Genomic DNA, 21,425 nt, shown 5'->3' on the forward strand with positions numbered 1-21,425 from the left:
AAGAAGCCAGCCGAAGTCTTCATCCAAGCCCGTAGAAATCTTCACCCAGACGGCATCTTCTATCTTCATCCATCCGGTGCGGAGCGGGTCCATCTTCAAGACATCCGGCGCGGAGCATCCTCTTCTTCCGACGGACTAAAGACAAATGAAGGTTCGTTTAAATTACGTCATCCATGATGGCGTCCCTTAGATTCCGATTGGCTGATAGAATTCTATCAGCCAATCGGAATTAAGGTAGAAAAAATCCTATTGGCTGTTGCAATCAGCCAATAGGATTGAACTTCAATCTTATTGGCTGATCCAATCAGCCAATAGGATTGAGCTTGCATTCTATTGGCTGAATGGAATAGCCAATAGAATGCGAGCTCAATCCTATTGGCAGATTGCAGCAGCCAATAGGATTTTTTCAACCTTAATTAAGGTTCCTTTAAATGACGTCCCTTAGATTCCGATTGGCTGATAGAATTCAGCCAATCGGAATCTAAGGGACGTCATTTAAAGGAACCTTCATTCGTCGTTAGTCCGTCGGAAGAAGAGGATGCTCCACGTCGGATGTCTTGAAGATGGACCTGCTCCACGCCGGATGGATGAAGATAGAAGATGTCGTCTGGGTGAAGACTTCTGCAGGCTTGGATGAAGACTTCAGCCGGCTTCTTGGAGGACTTCTTGCCACTTCAATGAAGACTTCTCCCGGTTTCTTGGAGGATGGATGTCGGATCTTCAAAACTGTAAGTCGATCTTCAGGGGTTAGTGTTAGGATTTTTTAAGGGTTTATTGGATGGGTTTTATTTTTAGATTAGTGTTTTCGGCTGCAAAAGAGCTAAATGCCCTTTTAAGGGCAATGCCCATCCAAATGCCCTTTTCAGGGCAATGGGGAGCTTAGGTTTTTTTAGTTAGGTTTTTATTTGGGGGGGGGTGGTTGTGTGGGTGGTGGGTTTTACTGTTGGGGGGTATTTGTATTTTTTTTTTACAGGTAAAAGAGCTGATTACTTTGGGGCAATGCCCCGCAAAAGGCCCTTTTAAGGGCTATTTGTAGTTTATTGTAGGCTAGGGTTTTTTTTTTATTTTTGGGGGCTTTTTTATTTTCATAGTGCCCTTAGACTAGGTGTAATTAGTTTAAAGCTTTGATAATTTCTTTTTTATTTTTTGTAACTTAGTGTTTATTTTTTTGTGTAACTTAGTGTTTGTTAATTTTTGTAACAGTTTTTTGTAACTTTGTAATTTTGTAGTGTAGATTTAAATTATTTGAGTAGGGTTAGGTGTTTTAAATATATAATATATTTAATTTAATTTGTAGTTTTATGTAATTTTAGTATAAAAGTTAGGTTAGATTAATTTTTATTTTAATATAGTTTAAGGTAATTTTAGTTTAAAAGTTAGGTTGGATTAATCATTAATTTAATATAGTTTAATGTAATTTTATTATAATAGGGTAGGTTAATTATTAGTTTAATATAGTTTCATTTAAATCTAAAGGTAAGTTTAAATTTATTATAAGATAGGGATGAGTTAATATTATTTAATGTAAAGTTAGCGGGTTGTTAGGTTTATGGGTTAATAATTTAATTTAGTTTATGGCGATGTGGGGGGCTGGCGGTTTAGGGGTTAATAGGTTTAGTAAGTGCTAGTGATGTGGGAGGCCAGGGGTTTAGGGGTTAATAACTTTATTTAGTTGCGGTGGGCTCCGGGAGCGTCAGGATAGGGGTTAATAAATTTTATTTAGTTGTCGGCGGTGTCGGGGCGGCAGATTAGGGGTTAATAAGTATAATGTAGGTGGCGGCGGTGTAGGGGCAGCAGATTAGGGGTGTTTAGACTCAGGGTACATGTTAGGGTGTTATGTGTAAACATAACTTTTATTATACTATAGGAATCAATGGGATATCGGGCAGCAGCGAACATGAGCTGTCGCTGCTTTCAGACTCCCATTGATTCCTATGGCATCCGCGGCTTCCGGGGGGGCAGATTGAAAACCAGGTACGCTGGGCCGGAATAGTGGCGAGCGTACCTGCTAGTTATTTGTTAAGTAGCAAAAGTAGTCAGATAGTGCCGAATTTGCATTTGGAACATCTGTAGTGATGTAACCATCGATCTGTGTTGGACTGAGACCGGCGGATCGTATGTTACGTCACAAAATTCTACTTTTGCCGATCTGTAGGCTTTGATAAATAAGGGGAATCAGGCTCGCCACAATTACGCTGCGGAATTCCAGCGAATTTGCGGTTGACGGCTTGATAAATAGGCCCCCATCTGTTTATATATATATATCCATATCCCCCTAAAAAACTAATAATACTATTCCCAATTACTCATACTATTAACACTTATGGTCCAAAAGTGGCCGCTTGCTACAATGCGAAATAGCTAAATATAAATAAAAAAGAGGTTAGCTTTTCAATATATGTGTTGGTTATATTTAACTGGATGTCCTATGTATAAAAATGTTGTAACTTATATCTGTGCTATAATGTACAAATAATGACTTGTTGGAACTTTATACCAAGTAGCTGATGAAGCTTAAGAATATGTTAACATATGTTTAAATTTTAATGTATTGGGTGGGCCTCTATACCTTCCATTCCAAAATGTTCAACATGTACATTATATAACCTTATGTTTTCTTGTATGCTATATAACCTCAATAAAAATGCAATATAAAATAAACACTTTCCTTAACTTGTGAGCCCTGTTTTGCAGGTTTACACAGAGAGGGCCAAACATGATACAGGTGGAGCCAATGTCCCACCAGCTCCCTATGTACCAATGCCACTACTGACTGCAGGCCCAGATAGGTCCCCTAGAGGTGCAGGCTCAGTCTCAGCTGAGACCAATGAAAGCATTGTAGTTACGCCCCTGCTACCTACCTAGGTATGCTCTTCAAAGAATACAATGAGAACAAAGAAAAGCAGTATAAAATTGGAAACTTTTAATTGTATACTCTGAATCATGAAAGTAACATTCTGGGATTCATGTCCCTTTAACTTCATTGTTCTTATAAGTCCCTGTGTTATTCTATTCAGTTGACTCACTGAATGGAGAGATAAGGAAGCTTTCGTGGATCTGCTGTGCAGAATAACGTTAGAACTGATGAAGCCACTAAGGTAGGTAATATTGGAAAGAACCCTTTGTGAATTTAGCATATTGTTTGATTCCAGCGGGAGGGATAACAGATGCAGCAATACAATAATACTGAACAAGGCGCAAACAAACTTCTGGAGAAAACGACACCTTCAGTACTTACAGTTAACATGGCAAACATCAGCTGGCAGACATTAAACGCATGTCGCCAGTTGTGATAGAGAACCATTCGATAATTCTTCCTCACTGTCAGAAGCCACCTGCACAGGATCTAAAATACAGAATGAGCAGAGAGAGAAACATCATAAACAAAATAGTACAGGAAACAGTATTGTGTAGTTTGTGTATACTGCATCTTGACATTACAAATGCAGAGAAAACTTGTATCTGGGTATATCAGATGTTTACCTCATAATCAATTTTAAACTTCTGTACCATCCCAAGCTCCATGAACATCCGCAGCGCTGCTGTTATCATGGCATCAACATCAAGGGAAAAGTCATCAAAATGGATATCATCAATTGCAAGTTCTGACACCAAGGGGATGTTGGCTGCCTTGAATGACAGATGAAACATTTTCAAATTGGTTAAAAATGCATGAAAAAAGGTTTGATGTGCATAAAAAAATGTATCTGCTATTCATCTCTAACAAATAAATGCACCTTACTGAAAGGTTCATAGACAGAGGAGATACCCCTTAAAGGTCACATGATTAAAACACTACTACAATGATAACAATAATAGAAGACTGGAGTTACACTCTTCCCTTAACATTTATTGCTCATTTTATTCAGATCATAATTAATCATAGCATTAAATACCACTACATTTACCATATTGTATGGTGTTAATGCCCACAAAAAGACATATGGTAGTGTTACTTATAAGCCACTAAGCTCCTATCCTGTGGACCAGCTGTGCACTTCATGAGATTCAAGTGACAATATACAGCTTTAATTTAATATTTTCATGTTAAAACAGTTAGCTTTCATATGCATGACAGGAATGTAACGTTTAATGTCCTTTTAACCCATTCTTGGGCTACTTCACATCCTATGCAGAAATAGTTTTCGTCCTCTGCAGCGTATCATGTCAGCCAGGCATTGCTAAATCGGCCCCATCACCATCATATGCTGTTTTTTTTAGCAGATCAACCACTTTCAGAAAACATCTTTTAGTTTGCAGAAATAACCACAAACAGCAAAAATCAACCATTGAGAATTGAGAGTGCTATTGTGCACCCAGGGCTGTGCATGTTGCAGGGTCATGGGATGTGTACACGGTCCGGTCTGAGAGTGCAGTCCCCTTTCGTGTTTTGTATATGTCTAGGGTGATTAGATAAGCCTGTGCACCCTTCACTTGTTCCCAGTTTGTTAGATTGAGAGCTTGCATTGTGTGGCTGTTTAGGGACTCAGGTTTTGGAAGAGACCTTGACGTGGTACCTGGGCTTATCCCAGTTGGCCAGATGCGGTAACTAACTCTTCCATTTTTGCTTTTAATCTTAGCTGAGAGCTTGTAAGTGAGTGCTGGACTTGTGTGTTGCATTAATTTGTTTTGTAATTTTCCCTATGGGCCTTGCACCCAGACCTGCCTGGGGTTAACTGCTTGTGACTCTGGGGACAGTGCAGCTTCCTGAGAGTGCTATTGTGCACCCAGGGCTGTGCATGTTGCAGGGTCATGGGATGTGTACCCGGTCCGGTCTGAGAGTGCAGTCCCCTTCCATGATATATATATATATATATATATATATATATATATTGTTGTTTTCTATAGTAAATAACAGCATGTAAGTGATTATTTCTTAAATGTTATAGTCAGATACTTAATAGTTCCTCATTTAGCATACATTTATTTCCCCAATGCAACACATTTTAAGATTCAATTAAAAAAACTAGAGGTTAAATTTAACTAATTGTTACCATATTGTATTTAACCCCTTCCGTGCTAAACAATTTCATACACCTGTACTAAATCTGTTTTAAGCTACACTTTCAGAAAAAATGTGCAAAAATTGTACCTTTAGGGGTACAACAGCTTGTCACTGGGGCAGTACCCTCAAAGGTACCCCTGCTGTACCCTTTAAAATGGGTACAAATAGGTACCCTTGCAGATTGTACCTTTCAAAGGCAAATATGTACCTTTGGTGACTAGATTGGACCTCAGTCCTATGGTACCATATTGTACCCTTAAAAAATGGTGCAAATCTGGCCTTTTAAGGGTACTGCCCCAGTGACAAACCCTTTGTACTTCATGGTGGCAAATTTGTACTCAACACAGCATATTGCAAATGCTGTTCCATTAAATTTATCATATAACATTCAAATATGCATATTTCAATGTGTACTTTTTAAGGCAGTATTACAATAGCCACACTGGCACTGCAGCTTTAAAAAAAAGTTTATTTACTTAACTGTAGCCATGTTGCAATTCCAAAGACTGCTACAGAACCACCTGAAAAAGCAAGGCTAAACAACCAGTTCCAAAATGAACTTCTGAATTGGTTATATCACATAAACACCCCATTTAATTTAGGGTGGCATGCCACATAAAACATAAATATATAGAAAACATATAGAAAACAACATAAAAATAAAATATAACTAACGAAATGAAGGGGGATTCGGGGGAGGGATAAATGATAAAACTCACAACCATACATTGATTTGTCACTCTATGCAAAATATATGCAAATTAGTCTATTTCCCTAGTACACACTTTGGTGATGAACCTGCTACCAATAGATGGAGCTGTGTTACACATGTCAAGGAACTTTCAACCAACAGATGGCGCTATGGCATGTCACGCACAATGTGCATGTATGTGACTGGGGAACGGTTACAATTTTATTTTATTTTTTTAAAAACTGGTTCTGAAACAGCTCTTGTTTATTTTATAGAATTTAAAACAATTTTTTTTCTTTGTAATTTTAGTTAATACATTTGCTTTATGTTTAAGAGTTAACATCTTGGTGCTCTAAATATAAAAATTTAAATGTTGTGTTTGCCATTTAGAACCAGCAACACAGTATCATTGAATATATGGGTTATTAAATGGACAGTCTAGTCAAAATTAAACTTTCATGATTCAGATAGGGCATGAAAATGTAAACAACTTTCCAATTTAATTTTATCACTAAATTTGCTTTGTTCCCTTGGGGGTATTTTTGAAAAGCTAAACCTAGGTAGGCTCAAACTGATTTCTAAACCGTTGAAAACTGCCTCTTAGCTCAGAGCATTTTGAAAGTTTTTCACAGTTATACAGTACTAGTTCATGTGTGTCATATAGATAACAATATGCTCACTCCCATGTATTTATTTAGGAGTCTGCACTGATTGGCTAAACTGCATGCCTGTCAAAAGCACTGAGATAAGGGGCAGTCTGCAGAGGCTTAGATACAAGGTAATCACGGAGGTATAAAGTATATTAATATAACTGTGATGGTTATGCAAAACTGGGGAATGGGTAATAAAGGGATTATCCATCTTTTTAAACAATAACAATTCTGGTGTAGACTGTCCCTTTAAGTATTTTTTTTGCTTTGCCCACTTCTTGCATATTACCAACAACAATTGAACATAATTATTTTGCTATACAACATGTATGTTGCATTCATTTTGGGTGACTGACAGTTATGTGAATATGAATAATTGAGCTGTACAAATGATATGGACTTGCAGTGTTTGGCAGCCTTGAACCACCCATCCCCCTCAACCTTTTAGTCACGCAAGTGATTGTACCTTTTTGGGGGGATTAAATGGTACAGACATGGACCCTTTGACAGTTGGAGACATATTTGTACCTTATTTACCGCTAAATGGTACATATTAGTTCCTTAACGTGTAATTATGATCCATTGAGGGTACAACCACAGCAGTTGTACCCTAAGTGTTCACAAACGGACCCCAACCATACCCCTTTTTCTGACAGTGTACTTGCAATCATTGCATTTACCCAGCCAGTTCATTGCGTTCTCTGTGACGCTTCCACACAAATCATACTTTTTTTTACCAGAGGATGCACATTTGTGACTGATTTCTAATTAAGAACACTCCCACAATCCAAAAACCAGAGAGTTACAAAAGTCGGACAAATAGCCAGTATTACAATAAATATAAAACGTAATGTCATGTGACTAATAAACATGTTACCTTAGCAGCAGCTGAGCAATCAGCCACGTTAAAACCTGGAACTTCATGTTCTACTGCCAGCAGCAACTAACCTCTCAAACTCCTAATTCTTCAAACAATGTTTTATTGTTATTTATTAGTTTTTAAAATGTAATTATTATGCACAATATGCACAATATGAGCCCGATGATCTAAAATCCATCAGCATGGCGAGAAATATCACTCCAACTCTGCTTGGGCAGACCTCACTCAATGATCTAAGAAAAGGGGATGAACCAGGAATTCCCAGCAAGTTGCAAGCTTCCCGTCATGGACTTCATAGCACTAATGGATCAATTGAGACCATCTCACCTGAACAGAGAACTTTAGATCACCAGGCCCTATGCAAAAAGAACTCACCTTTAAATATTGTTGGTTCACTTTACTATTCAGAAACCTCTGACATTATACAGGTAATGTGACTTGGAAGCACTCAATATTACATACAGTGTGGTGCAGCTTGGGACCTAACCCTGCTTTTTACCGCCCGCTGGTATTTAGAGTCAGTCAGGAAAGGGTCTAACGCGCACTTTCCAGCTGCGACTTTTCCATACCGCAGATCCCCTTACGTCAATTGCGTATCCTATCTTTTAAATGGGATCTTCCTAACGCCGGTATTTAGAGTCTTGGCTGAAGTGAGCATTAGACCCTCTACCGACAAGACTCCAGCCGCAGAAAAAAGTCAGTAGTTAAGAGCTTTCTGGGATAACGCCTGTTTATAAAGCTCTTAACTACTGTGCTCTAAAATACACTAACACCCATAAACTACCTATGTACCCCTAAACCGAGGTCCCCCTACATTGCCGCCACTATAATAATTTTTTTTAACCCCTAATCTGCCGACCGCACATCGCCGACACCAACATTATCCCTATGAACCCCTAACATGCTGCACCTAACATCGCCGACACCTACATAATATTTATTAACCCCTAATCTGCCCCCCCAACGTCGCCGCTACCTACCTACACTTATTAACCCCTAATCTGCCGACCGGACCTTGCCGCTACTCTAATAAATGTATTAACCCCTAAACCACCGCACTCCCGCCTCGCAACCCCTATAATAAATAGTATTAACCCCTAATCTGCTCTCCCTAACATTGCCGACACCTAACTTCAAGTATTAACCCCTAATCTGCCGACCGGACCTCGCCGCTACTCTAATAAAGTTATTAACCCCTAAAGCTAAGTCTAACCCTAACCCTAACACCCCCCTAACTTAAATATAATTTTAATCTAACGAAATAAATTAAATCTTATTTACTAAAGTATTCCTATTTAAAGCTAAATACTTACCTGCAAAATAAACCATAATATAGCTACAATATAACAAATAATTATATTGTAGCTATTTTAGGATTTATATTTATTTTACAGGCAACTTTGTATTTATTTTAACTAGGTACAATAGCTATTAAATAGTTATTAACTATTTAATAGCTACCTAGTTAAAATAATTACAAAATTACCTGTAAAATAAATCCTAACCTAAGTTACAATTAAACCTAACACTACACTATCAATAAATAAATTAAATCAATTAACTACAAGTACCTACAATTAAATAAACTAAACTAAATTACAAAAAAATAAAAAAAGATTACAGGAATTTTAAGCTAATTACACCTACTCTAAGCACCCTAATAAAATAACAAAGCCCCCCAAAATAAAAAAATTCCCTACCCTAATCTAAATTAAAATAGTTAACAGCTCTATTACCTTACCAGCCCTTAAAAGGGCTTTTTGTGGGGCATGCCCCAAAGAAATCAGCTCTTTTGCCTGTAAAAAAACACACAATACCACCCCCCAACATTACAACCCACCACCCACATACCCCTACTCTAACCCAAACCCCCCTTAAATAAACCTAACACTACCCCCCTGAAGATCTCTCTACCTTGAGTAGTCTTCACTCAGCCGAGCAGCACTGGACCAAAAGAAGACATCCGGAGCGACAGAAGTCTTCATCCTATCCGGGCTGATCCAATCAGCCAATCAGATTGAGCTTGCATTCTATTGGCTGTTCCGATCAGCCAATAGAATGCAAGCTTAATCTGATTGGCTGATTGGATCAGTCAATCCGATTAAACTTGAAACTGATTGGCTGATTCAATCAGCCAATCAGATTTTTCCTACCTTAATTCCGATTGGCTGATAGAATACTATCAGCCAATCGGAATTCGAGGGACGCCATCTTGGATGACGTCACTTAAAGGAACCTTCATTCGTCGGTAGTCGTCGGTAGAACAGGATGTTCCGCACCGGAGGTCTTGAAGATGGAGCTGCTCCTCGTCGGATGGATGAAGATAGAAGATGCCGCTTGGATGAAGATGTTTGCCGGTCCGGATGTCCTCTTCTGCCCGGATAGGATGAAGACTTCTGCCGCTCCGGATGTCTTCTTTTGGTCCATCGCTGCTCGGCTGAGTGAAGACGACTCAAGGTAGGGAGATCTTCAGGGGGGTAGTGTTAGGTTTATTTAAGGGGGGTTTGGGTTAGAGTAGGGGTATGTGGGTGGTGGGTTGTAATGTTGGGGGGTGGTATTGTGTTTTTTTACAGGCAAAAGAGCTGATTTCTTTGGGGCATGCCCCGCAAAAAGCCCTTTTAAGGGCTGGTAAGGTAATAGAGCTGTTAACTATTTTAATTTAGAATAGGGTAGGGAATTTTTTATTTTGGGGGGCTTTGTTATTTTATTAGGGGGCTTAGAGTAGGTGTAATTAGCTTAAAATTCTTGTAATCTTTTTTTATTTTTTGTAATTTAGTGTTTGTTTTTTTTTGTAATTTAGTTTAGTTTATTTAATTGTATGTAATTGTAGTTAATTTATTTATTGATAGTGTAGTGTTAGGTTTAATTGTAACTTAGGTTAGGACTTATTTTACAGGTAATTTTGTAATTATTTTAACTAGGTAGCTATTAAATAGTTAATAACTATTTAATAGCTATTGTACCTAGTTAAAATAAATACAAAGTTGCCTGTAAAATAAATATAAATCCTAAAATAGCTACAATATAATTATTCGTTATATTGTAGCTATATTAGGGTTTATTTTACAGGTAAGTATTTAGCTTTAAATAGGAAGACTTTAGTTAATAAGATTTAAATTATTTCGTTAGATTAAAATTATATTTAAGTTAGGTGGGTGTTAGGGTTAGGGTTAGACTTAGCTTTAGGGGTTAATACAATTATTAGAGTAGCGGCGAGGTCCAGTCGGCAGATTAGGGGTTAATACTTGAAGTTAGGTGTCGGCGATGTTAGGGAGGGCAGATTATTGGTTAATACTATTTATTATAGGGTTTTTGAGGCGGGAGTGTGGCGGTTTAGGGATTAATACATTTATTATAGTGGCGGCGAGGTCCGGTCGGCAGATTAGGGGTTAATAAGTGTATGTAAGGTAGCGGCGATGTGGGGGGGCAGATTAGGGGTTAATAAATATACTATAGGGGTCGGCGGTGTTGTGGGCAGCAGATTAGGGGTACATAGGTATAATGTAGGTTGCAGCGGTGTCCGGAGCGGCAGATTAGGGATTAATAATAAAATGCAGGGGTCAGCGATAGCGGGGGCGGCAGATTAGAGGTTAATAAGTGTAAGATTAGGGGTGTTTAGACTCGGGGTACATGTTAGGGTGTTAGGTGCAGACTTAGAAAGTGTTTACCCATAGGAAACAATGGGGCTGTGTTGGGAGCTTAACGCTGCTTTTTTGCAGGTGTTAGGTTTTTTTCCATCCCAAACTGCCCCATTGTTTCCTATGGGGGAATCGTGCACGAGCACGTTTTTCCAGCTAGCCGCTACCGTAAGCAACGCTGGTACTGAGAGTTGAAGTGGCGGTAAATATGCCTCTACACTCCCTTTTTGGAGCCTAACGCAGCCCTTCAGAGAACTCTCAATACCAGCGATATTTAAAAGGTGCGGGGGAAAATAAACACGCGTAGCTAATGCACCCCCTTTGGCCGCAAAACTCTAAATCTAGCCGTTAGAAAGTTGAGAATATTTTCTGAAACTGGCGTTATATCTGATGTCTCACTATATTTATCTACCTTGTAATGAATCAAATATAATCAGAAATAAATAAGTTATAATGTGAAACAATATGCTCTCATTCAGATTTATATTATATTACAAACTCATATTATATTAAAAACTCGCAACAGCCTTCCTTCATAGCGCTATATTCAAAACTACATCTCGATACCAGAGACAGGGCAATCTGCTTAGCTGTAACACTATGTCCTATTCCAAACAAAGCTCACTGAGTTTGACATTGATTTGACAAATATTACTTCTTTCAAAAATGATTGTAATGACAGATCAAAAAAAATAAGTTTTCATTATCATGAAATCCCTATGAGAAGGTCAACAAAGGTTTGCGCTTCATTTCTACTGATCGTCTGCTCACTAAAACAAATGTTGGTATTAATTCTATCAGTGAGCGCTTTATAATATTCTTCCTGGCTTTACGTATTAATGGTCTGCTTTTTCTAACTTTGTATTGAAAACCGTATTTTTCCCTCATAAGTAAATACATTTAGTAATTCATTATTTGATCCTTAGAACAAAACCGAAAACATTACCAATTAAGCTTTGAAATACAATCATTTATAATCCTTTTAGTAGTGACTAGTCAACTAGTTTATATGAATTTAAATACCAAGAAGTAAACAAACAAATAAATAAACTAATTTTATTTTCAAGCTACAAACCTTTCTTATCCACTCTAGCACATCACTATTAGGGGGAGATTTATCAAGCAGCCGATGTTGCTCGCTCCGCTTGTAAGACCGCTGCTCCTTAACTCATCCGCCACCTCAGATATGATCGGGATGATTGACACCCCATGCTAACAGCCGATTGGCCGCAAATGGGCAAAGGGCGGCACTGCACAAGCATTTCGCCATAAATGCTTGTGCAATGTTAAATGCCGACAGTATATGCTGTCGCCATTTAGCGATGTCGGGCGGACATGATTCGCTACAGCAAAACCTGTCCACTTGCCATTTGATAATTTGGCCCTTAAAAAGTTATTTAGCGACAGCTTTCTATCACTCCTGCAAATCAGGAGAATCCATACCTAGTTACACCCCTCTCTCCCTATTATCTCACCCACCCTCATTGGCTCATGTTCATAGAACCTTTAATTAAAGGGACATGTAACTCCATTTTTTTTTCATGATTTACACAGAACATACAAATTTAAGCAGCTTTCCAATTTACTTGTAATACCAAATTTGCTGCATCATCTTGGTATCATTTGTTGAAGGAGCTGCAATGCACAACTGGGAGCTAACTGAACACATCAGGTGAACCAATGAAAATAAGCATATACTGTATGTGTAGCCACCAACCAGCAGCTAGCTCCCAGTAGCGCACTGCTGCTCCTGAGCCTATCTAGGTATGCTTTTTAACAAAGGATACAAAGTGAATGAAACAAATAAAATAATAGGAGTAAATTGGAAAGTTGTTTAGAATTGTATTATCTATCAGAATCCCTCAGGGAGTCCGCATAATTTCAAGGGTGGGGGAACAAAGCAGGGGGAAAGGACCCAGAGCTTGCCTCCTTCTCGACCCTACCTGGCGGGGGATTCTCACTGCAGCTGCCGCAGGGCTATGGAGGAAATGTCACAGGGAACTTGAGGGAACATTGGACAGCAAGCGGTAAAACCCTTTGTTGGATATATTCCGACAAAGGACCGGAAAGGGTTAATAATGCTTTGCAATTATTACAGCTAATGTAATAAGAGTATAGGAGACATTTCGGTTACCTGTTACATTAAATTCCTTTCATTTCTAAGCTTCACTCTTTCATAAACCTGTCCTGCTCTTCTCACTCATGACTGCCCTCTCTAACAACCTTCTCAATATCTATCACTATAGAAAACCAATCAGGGAATAAACTTACTTTCCCACTATGGCCTAGTTTCTATTGAAGTGATAAAGTTCCGAAGCTGGTGATAAAAACTTTACCACCTCAGTGAAAACTAGGCCTTTGTATTAAATATAGGAAAACAGCATTTATCTTACTTAGCCTAGTGGATAATAACAATAGTATTATGGTATTATCTCATATAACAGGAGAATACAAGCAATTTATATACTTTTCATGTTTGATTATAGATTATAATACTGTGTTCTGTATGTGGAATAACATGCTCCATTCTATCCAAATGTAAGATTACTGCCTGTAAATAATTTCTGTGTACATTTACAGACTACATTACTGTTCTTTATATGCAATGTGTCTTCTTTACATGGGTTCCATTTATCAAGCTGCAGATGTAAACCCAGTAATTCAGGCTCGCTTATGTGGGCCTGTAAACCTCAAGTTAAAGGGACAGTGTACTGTCAAACTTGATTCCCCTTAAGGAGTTTCCAATGACTTGTTATACCAGCTGAAGAGTATAAAATGAATGGGAAATAGTTCCTTTATGTTTATTTTTTAATATGAATTAGATGTTTTTGCTCTTTGAAACCCCAGCCGACTAAAATTGGTTGAGCTTGCAAGGATATCAATTATCCTTACATTATTACTCTTTAAAAAAACACACAAAGGCATCTATTTATCAAAGCGTTGACTTTCTTGCATTCAACGGCACCAATACTCTCGCCTAAGATCGCCTAACATCACTGCCGCGGACCTGAATACGTTCTCCATAATTATCACAAAAGCTGTCAAAAAGCCGCGCACCAAGTACGGTGCGATGAGCAGCGGACTGTTGTTAACTAACAGTCATCGATCTCGCTGCTCTTCTGCTTTTTTACAGCTTTCTTGGTACCCTGTCACTAAACACCCACACTATACTATACAGTTTACCCCCTATACCGCCGCTCCCGGAGCCCACCACAACTCTAATAAATGTATTAACCCCTAAACCGCCGCTCCCGGACCCCGCCGCAACTAAATAAAGTGTTTAACCCCTAAACCGCCACTCCCAGAGCCCACCGCAACTAAATAAAGTGTTCAACCCCTAAACCGCTGCTCCCGGACACCGCCGCCACCTACATTATACTTATAAACCCCTAATCTGCCCCCCTACACCGCCGCCACCTACCTACATTTATTAACCCCTAATCTCCCGCCCCCAACACTATATTAATTTTATTAACCACTAAACCTAAGTCTAACCCTAACCCTAACACCGCCTAACAAATATAATTTAAATATATCTAAATAAATATTACTATCATTAACTAAATAAATCCTATTTAAAACTAAATACTTACCTATAAAATAAACCCTAAGCTAGTTACAATATAACTAATAGTTACATAGTAGCTATCTTTAGGGTTTATTTTTTATTTTACAGACAAGTTTGTATTTATTTTAACTAGGTAGAATAGTTATTAAATAGTTATTAACTATTTAATAACTTCCTAGTTAAAATAAATACAAATATACCTGTAAAATAAAACCTAACCTAAATTACAATTACACCTAACACTACACTATAATTAAATAAATTCCATAAACTAAATACAATTAAATACAATTAAAAAAATATCTAAAGTACAAAAAAAAGCAATCACTAAATTACAGAAAATAATAAAATAATTACAAGATTTTTAAACTAATTACACCTAATCTAATCCCCCTAACAAAATAAAAAAAAAACCCCAAAATAAAAAAAGCCCCACCCTACACTAAATTACAAATAGCCCTTAAAAGGGCCTTTTGCGGGGCATGCCCCAAAGTAATCAGCTCTTTTACCTGTAAAAAAAAATACAAATCCCCCCCAACATTAAAACCCACCACCCACACAACCAACCCTACTCTAAAACCCACCCAATCCCCCCTTAAAAAAACCTAACACTAACCCCTTGAAGATCACCCTACCTTGAGAAGTCTTCACCCAACCGGGCCGAAGTCCTCCACGAAGCCGGCAGAAGTGGTCCTCCAGACGGGCAGAAGTGATCCTCCAGACGGGCAGAAGTCTTCATCCAGGCGGCATCTTCTATCTTCATCCATCCGGCGTGGAGCGGCTCCATCTTCAAGACATCCGACGTGGAGCATCCTCTTCAAACGACGTCCAACTGAAGAATGAGGGTTCCTGTAACGGAAGCTTCCGTTACATTTGTACTTGGAGAGGAATGCAGGCCGGCCTCCTCCCCACTGACTATGCACCAAGGAACTTGAGGGGATTCTATGATTTGGGAGGTGGGTGTCCAGTGTACATTCGGGGTACTTTTACCCTGGATTCAGGTTTACCCCGTTTCCATGAATTCCCAGAGACTCTAAGAACTGAAGGGCCTTGAAGATTCCTGTGTTTTGTTGGAGTATAAGGTGACAGTCCAATCCAGCATTGTCTGCTGCAAACCCCCCCCCCTTTAGATTCAGAATGTTTGAGCTTATTGCAACCTTTATTGTGAATCATCTATTGTCCTTTTGTAAGTCAGGATGTGATTAGAATCTTGTTTAACTAACCACTGTCTGATGTTTGTCTCATTGTATAATATTTGTTTCTATTTGATTATGTGGTGACTACCCCATTTTGTTGTAAATGTATAAAAGCTGTGTTTTCTGTGCAATAAAGCAATTCCTATTTTGACCCTCAAGCATTCAGTCTTGGCTAATGTTCTTGGGGGTAGCTATAACAACTAGCAGCAGCCATTATTCTAATAGCGGCAGGTATCCAGTGGAGGTTCATGGGTTGGCGTTTGGTGGGAGGAAGCTGACTTTAGCGGGTATACCCAGTCTGGGGTACCGAGACCCGCTACAGTTCCTTTAAATGACGTCACCCAAGATGGCGTCCCTTGAATTTCGATTGGCTGATAGAATTCTGATTGCATCAGCCAGTAGGATTTTTCCTACCTTAATTAAGATTGGCTGATTCTATCAGCCAAATCGGAATTCAAGGGACGCCATCTTGGATGACGTCATTTAAAGGAACCTTCATTCTTCAGTTGGACGTCGTTTGAAGAGGATGCTCCGTGTCGGATGTCTTGAAGATGGAGCCGCTCCACGCCGGTGGATGAAGATAAAAGATGCCGTCTGGATGAAGACTTCTGCCCATCTGGAGGATCACTTCTGTATTGTATTTAATTGTATTTAGTTTATAATGTAGGTGGCGGTGTAGGGGGGAAGATTAGGGGTTAATAAGTATAATGTCGGTGGCGGTGGGCTCCGGGAGCGGCAGTTTAGGGGTTAATAAGTTTATTTCGTTGCGGCAGGGTCCGGGAGCGGCGGGATAGGGGTAATAACTTTTATTTAGGTGGTGGCGGTGGCGGGGCGTCAGATTAGGGGTCAATAAGTATAATGTAGGTGGCGGCGGTGTAGGGGGGCAGATTAGGGGTGTTTAGACTTGGGGTACATGTTAGGGTGTTAGGTGTACTAACACTCTAACACCCTAACATTGTTCCTATTGGAATCAATGGGATATTGGGCAGCAGCGAACATAAGCTCTCGCTGCTTTCCGACTCCCATTGATTCCTATGGCATCCACCGCCTCCAGGGCGGCAGATTGCAAACCAGGTACACTGGGCCAGAATAGTGCAGAGCGTACCTGGCAGATATTTGATAACTTCCAAAAGTAGTCAGATTGTGCCGAACTTGCGTTCGGAACATCTGTAGTGACGTAAACATCGATCTGTGTCGGACTGAGTCCGGCAGATCGTATGTTACGTCACAAAATTCTACTTTTGCCGGTTTGTAGGGTTTGATAACTAAGGCGAATCAGGCTCGCCACAAATACGCTGCGGAATTCCAGTGTATTTGTGGTTGACGGCTTGATAAATACATGCCATTGCCTCCTTATGTTATCTCTGTTTGTATACTTAGAGAGAAAAACTGGAATTGAACATTTGCGGACTTGTCTCTATGACTCCCACTTGGAGTATAATTTATTCTCCTGTTTAAGTTTACAATGCTTTTCCATAGTGAATACTTAAGTATTGAAATGTTCAGTATAGGTGGGGATACAACAGGCAACATTTGCTATTTAAAATGACAAAATAAAGCTAAAAAATATATTTTAATTCAATTTAATATACTCCAAGAAGTAAAATAGATAATGATGAGCACATTAAATAGAAAAACATTTTACAGTACACTGTCCCCTTAATCCCTTGCACCATATGGACTTAGGTACTTTGCCCAACATACCGTGTTGATGAAGTACCTAACTCCAGCTTAGACAGCCAAGATTGCAGCCGGAGGCTGAAGGTATCTGATCGTGCTACCTTTACCATAGGAAGCCTGATAGCCGATACAGACAGTGTCTCTGTCTGTATCTGCTGCGATGGTGCCATGAGAGGGAAGGAGGAAGGTGGGTGGGTGGAGGAAAAAGATGGTTCCCTATGCTACAGAAAAACTGGGTATTGGCAAACAAAACAAAACCCATAAACAAAATACTGGCAGACTGTCTGCCAGTACCTAAGATGGTGGTGACCAGTGGGGTTGAGGGAGGGAAGAGAGCTGTTTGGGAGAGATCAGGTAGGGATCAGGGGGTGGGAGGTGTCACGTGGGTAGGGTAATCTCTATCCTACAGTTAAAGATAACCTTACAAACTACCTGATTAACACCTTTACTGCCAGGAATATTAGAAGTGTAATGCTTAGCTGCAATTAGCGGCCTTCTAATTACCAAAAAGCAATGGCAAAGTCAATCATGTCTGCTATTTCTGAACAAAGGGGATTATAGATAAGTTTTTACAACCATATATGTTATGACTGCACAAGCAGTATGTAAATAATTTCAGTGAGAAAGCCAAAGTTTGTGAAAATCTTGATTTTTTTTCTTTATTATTATTGCATTTGGCGGTGAAACTGTGGCATGAAATATACCAAAATGAGCCTAGATCAATACCTTGGGTTGTCAACTAAAAGAAAAATATAGTTTTGATAGGTAAATCCAAAATAACAAGGCTTGATTTCTGTGTAAATGGAGTGATAGCAAATATGCTAAAAATTCTCTGGTACTTTGGTCAAGTTTTTCTCTGAAATTTACGATCCTGAAGGGATTATACTGTTTCCTAACAACTCAGTCTTCCACTTTATCATTATCCAAATTTGGAAAGAGGATTTGTGAAGCTAATTGAACTCTTGTGTGGTTACTCTGGTGATAACAAGTGTGCTATTATACTGTGTGCTGACAGAGAACTTATACACTAAATACCCACACTATCACAAGAAAGGAGCTACAGGGATTACATTTGTATTTTTAGTATATATTTTTTTATTTTACTTTCATATATTCTAATACCATGATTCATTAAATTATTTAGTAACATCATATATATATATATATATATATACTAAATTATATATATATACTAAATTATATATATATACTAAATTATATATATATATACTAAATTATATATATACTAAATTATATATATATATATATATATATATATATATATATATATATATATATATATATATATATCCTCCGTGTGTGTCTGCACTCCCAATGCTGTGTAGTCATCAACCAGGGTGCAAAGTCAAACAAGTATACAGTCTATATCCAATAAAGGACTGCACTCACTGGATTTAGTTTCAGAAACCTTCAAATCTTTATTGTGGTCAATACCACAATAAAGATTTGAAGGTTTCTGAAACTAAATCCAGTGAGTGCAGTCCTTTATTGGATATAGACTATATATATATATATAACATAATTTATGTAAGAACTTACCTGATAAATTCATTTCTTTCATATTAACAAGAGTCCATGAGCTAGTGACGTATGGGATATACATTCCTACCAGGAGGGGCAAAGTTTCCCAAACCCCAAAATGCCTACAAATACACCCCTCACCACACCCACAAATCAGTTTAACGAATAGCCAAGAAGTGGGGTGATAAGAAAAAAGTGCGAAGCATATAAAATAAGGAATTGGAATAATTGTGCTTTATACAAAAAATCATAACCACCACAAAAAAAGGGTGGGCCTCATGGACTCTTGTTAATATGAAAGAAATGAATTTATCAGGTAAGTTCTTACATAAATTATGTTTTCTTTCATGTAATTAACAAGAGTCCATGAGCTAGTGACGTATGGGATAATGAATACCCAAGATGTGGATCTTTCCACACAAGAGTCACTAGAGAGGGAGGGATAAAATAAAGACAGCCAATTCCTGCTGAAAATAATCCACACCCAAAATAAAGTTTAATGAAAAACATAAGCAGAAGATTCAAACCGAAACCACTGCCTGAAGTACCTTTCTACCAAAAACTGCTTCAGAAGAAGAGAATACATCAAAATGGTAGAATTTAGTAAAAGTATGCAAAGAGGACCAAGTCGCTGCTTTGCAAATCTGATCAACTGAAGCTTCATTCCTAAACGCCCAGGAAGTAGAAACTGACCTAGTAGAATGAGCTGTAATCCTCTGAGGCGGAGTCTTACCCGAAGTAACATAGGCAAGATGAATTAAAGATTTCAACCAGGATGCCAAAGAAATGGCAGAAGCTTTCTGGCCTTTTCTAGAACCAGAAAAGATGACAAATAGACTAGAAGTCTTTCGGAAAGATTTAGTAGCTTCAACATAATATTTCAAAGCTCTAACAACATCCAAAGAATGTAACGATTTCTCCTTAGAATTCTTAGGATTAGGACATAATGAAGGAACCACGATTTCTCTACTAATGTTGTTGGAATTCACAACCTTAGGTAAAAATTCAAAAGAAGTTCGCAACACCGCCTTATCCTGATGAAAAATCAGAAAAGGAGACTCACAAGAAAGAGCAGATAATTCAGAAACTCTTCTGGCAGAAGAGATGGCCAAAAGGAACAAAACTTTCCAAGAAAGCAATTTAATGTCCAATGAATGCATAGGTTCAAACGGAGGAGCTTGAAGAGCTCCCAGAACCAAATTCAAACTCCATGGAGGAGAAATTGACTTAATGACAGGTTTTATACGAACCAAAGCTTGTACAAAACAATGAATATCAGGAAGAATAGCAATCTTTCTGTGAAAAAGAACAGAAAGAGCAGAGATTTGTCCTTTCAAGGAACTCGCGGACAAACCCTTATCTAAACCATCCTGAAGAAATTGTAATATTCTCGGAATTCTAAAAGAATACCAAGAAAAATGATGAGTAAGACACCAAGAAATATAAGTCTTCCAGACTCTATAATATATCTCTCTAGATACAGATTTACGAGCCTGTAACATAGTATCAATCACAGAGTCAGAGAAACCTCTTTGACTAAGAATCAAGCGTTCAATCTCCATACCTTTAAGTTTAAGGATTTCAGATCCGGATGGAAAAAAGGACCTTGCGACAGAAGGTCTGGTCTTAACGGAAGAGTCCATGGTTGGCAAGAGGCCATCCGGACAAGATCCGCATACCAAAACCTGTGAGGCCATGCCGGAGCTATTAGCAGAACAAACGAGCATTCCCTCAGAATCTTGGAGATTACTCTTGGAAGAAGAACTAGAGGCGGAAAGATATAGGCAGGATGATATTTCCAAGGAAGTGATAATGCATCCACTGCCTCCGCCTGAGGATCCCGGGATCTGGACAGATACCTGGGAAGTTTCTTGTTTAGATGAGAGGCCATCAGATCTATCTCTGGAAGCCCCCACATTTGAACAATCTGAAGAAATACCTCTGGGTGAAGAGACCATTCGCCCGGATGCAACGTTTGGCGACTGAGATAATCCGCTTCCCAATTGTCTACACCTGGGATATGAACCGCAGAGATTAGACAGGAGCTGGATTCCGCCCAAACCAAAATTCGAGATACTTCTTTCATAGCCAGAGGACTGTGAGTCCCTCCTTGATGATTGATGTATGCCACAGTTGTGACATTGTCTGTCTGAAAACAAATGAACGATTCTCTCTTCAGAAGAGGCCAAAACTGAAGAGCTCTGAAAATTGCACGGAGTTCCAAAATATTGATCGGTAATCTCACCTCCTGAGATTCCCAAACTCCCTGTGCCGTCAGAGATCCCCACACAGCTCCCCAACCTGTGAGACTTGCATCTGTTGAAATTACAGTCCAGGTCGGAAGAACAAAAGAAGCCCCCTGAATTAAACGATGGTGATCTGTCCACCACGTTAGAGAGTGTCGAACAATCGGTTTTAAAGATATTAATTGATATATCTTCGTGTAATCCCTGCACCATTGGTTCAGCATACAGAGCTGAAGAGGTCGCATGTGAAAACGAGCAAAGGGGATCGCGTCCGATGCAGCAGTCATAAGACCTAGAATTTCCATGCATAAGGCTACCGAAGGGAATGA

The 21,425-nt window shown here is 38.9% G+C and overlaps 1 protein-coding gene across 1 annotated transcript in view; it reads right to left on the minus strand.

Moving 5' to 3' along the window:
• Window positions 1-21,425, minus strand: part of PDE11A (phosphodiesterase 11A) — a 1,463,629-nt gene that overhangs the window by 298,850 nt on the left and 1,143,354 nt on the right. Inside the window, exons 11-12 of the mRNA XM_053698495.1 lie at window positions 3,484-3,630; window positions 3,239-3,346 (exon numbers count right to left, since the gene is read on the minus strand). Coding sequence (XP_053554470.1) covers window positions 3,239-3,346; window positions 3,484-3,630 — 255 coding nt within the window. The remainder of the gene's footprint in view (window positions 1-3,238; window positions 3,347-3,483; window positions 3,631-21,425) is intronic.

The sequence above is a fragment of the Bombina bombina genome, chromosome 1, assembly GCF_027579735.1.
Source record: "Bombina bombina isolate aBomBom1 chromosome 1, aBomBom1.pri, whole genome shotgun sequence".
Taxonomy (NCBI): domain Eukaryota; kingdom Metazoa; phylum Chordata; class Amphibia; order Anura; family Bombinatoridae; genus Bombina; species Bombina bombina.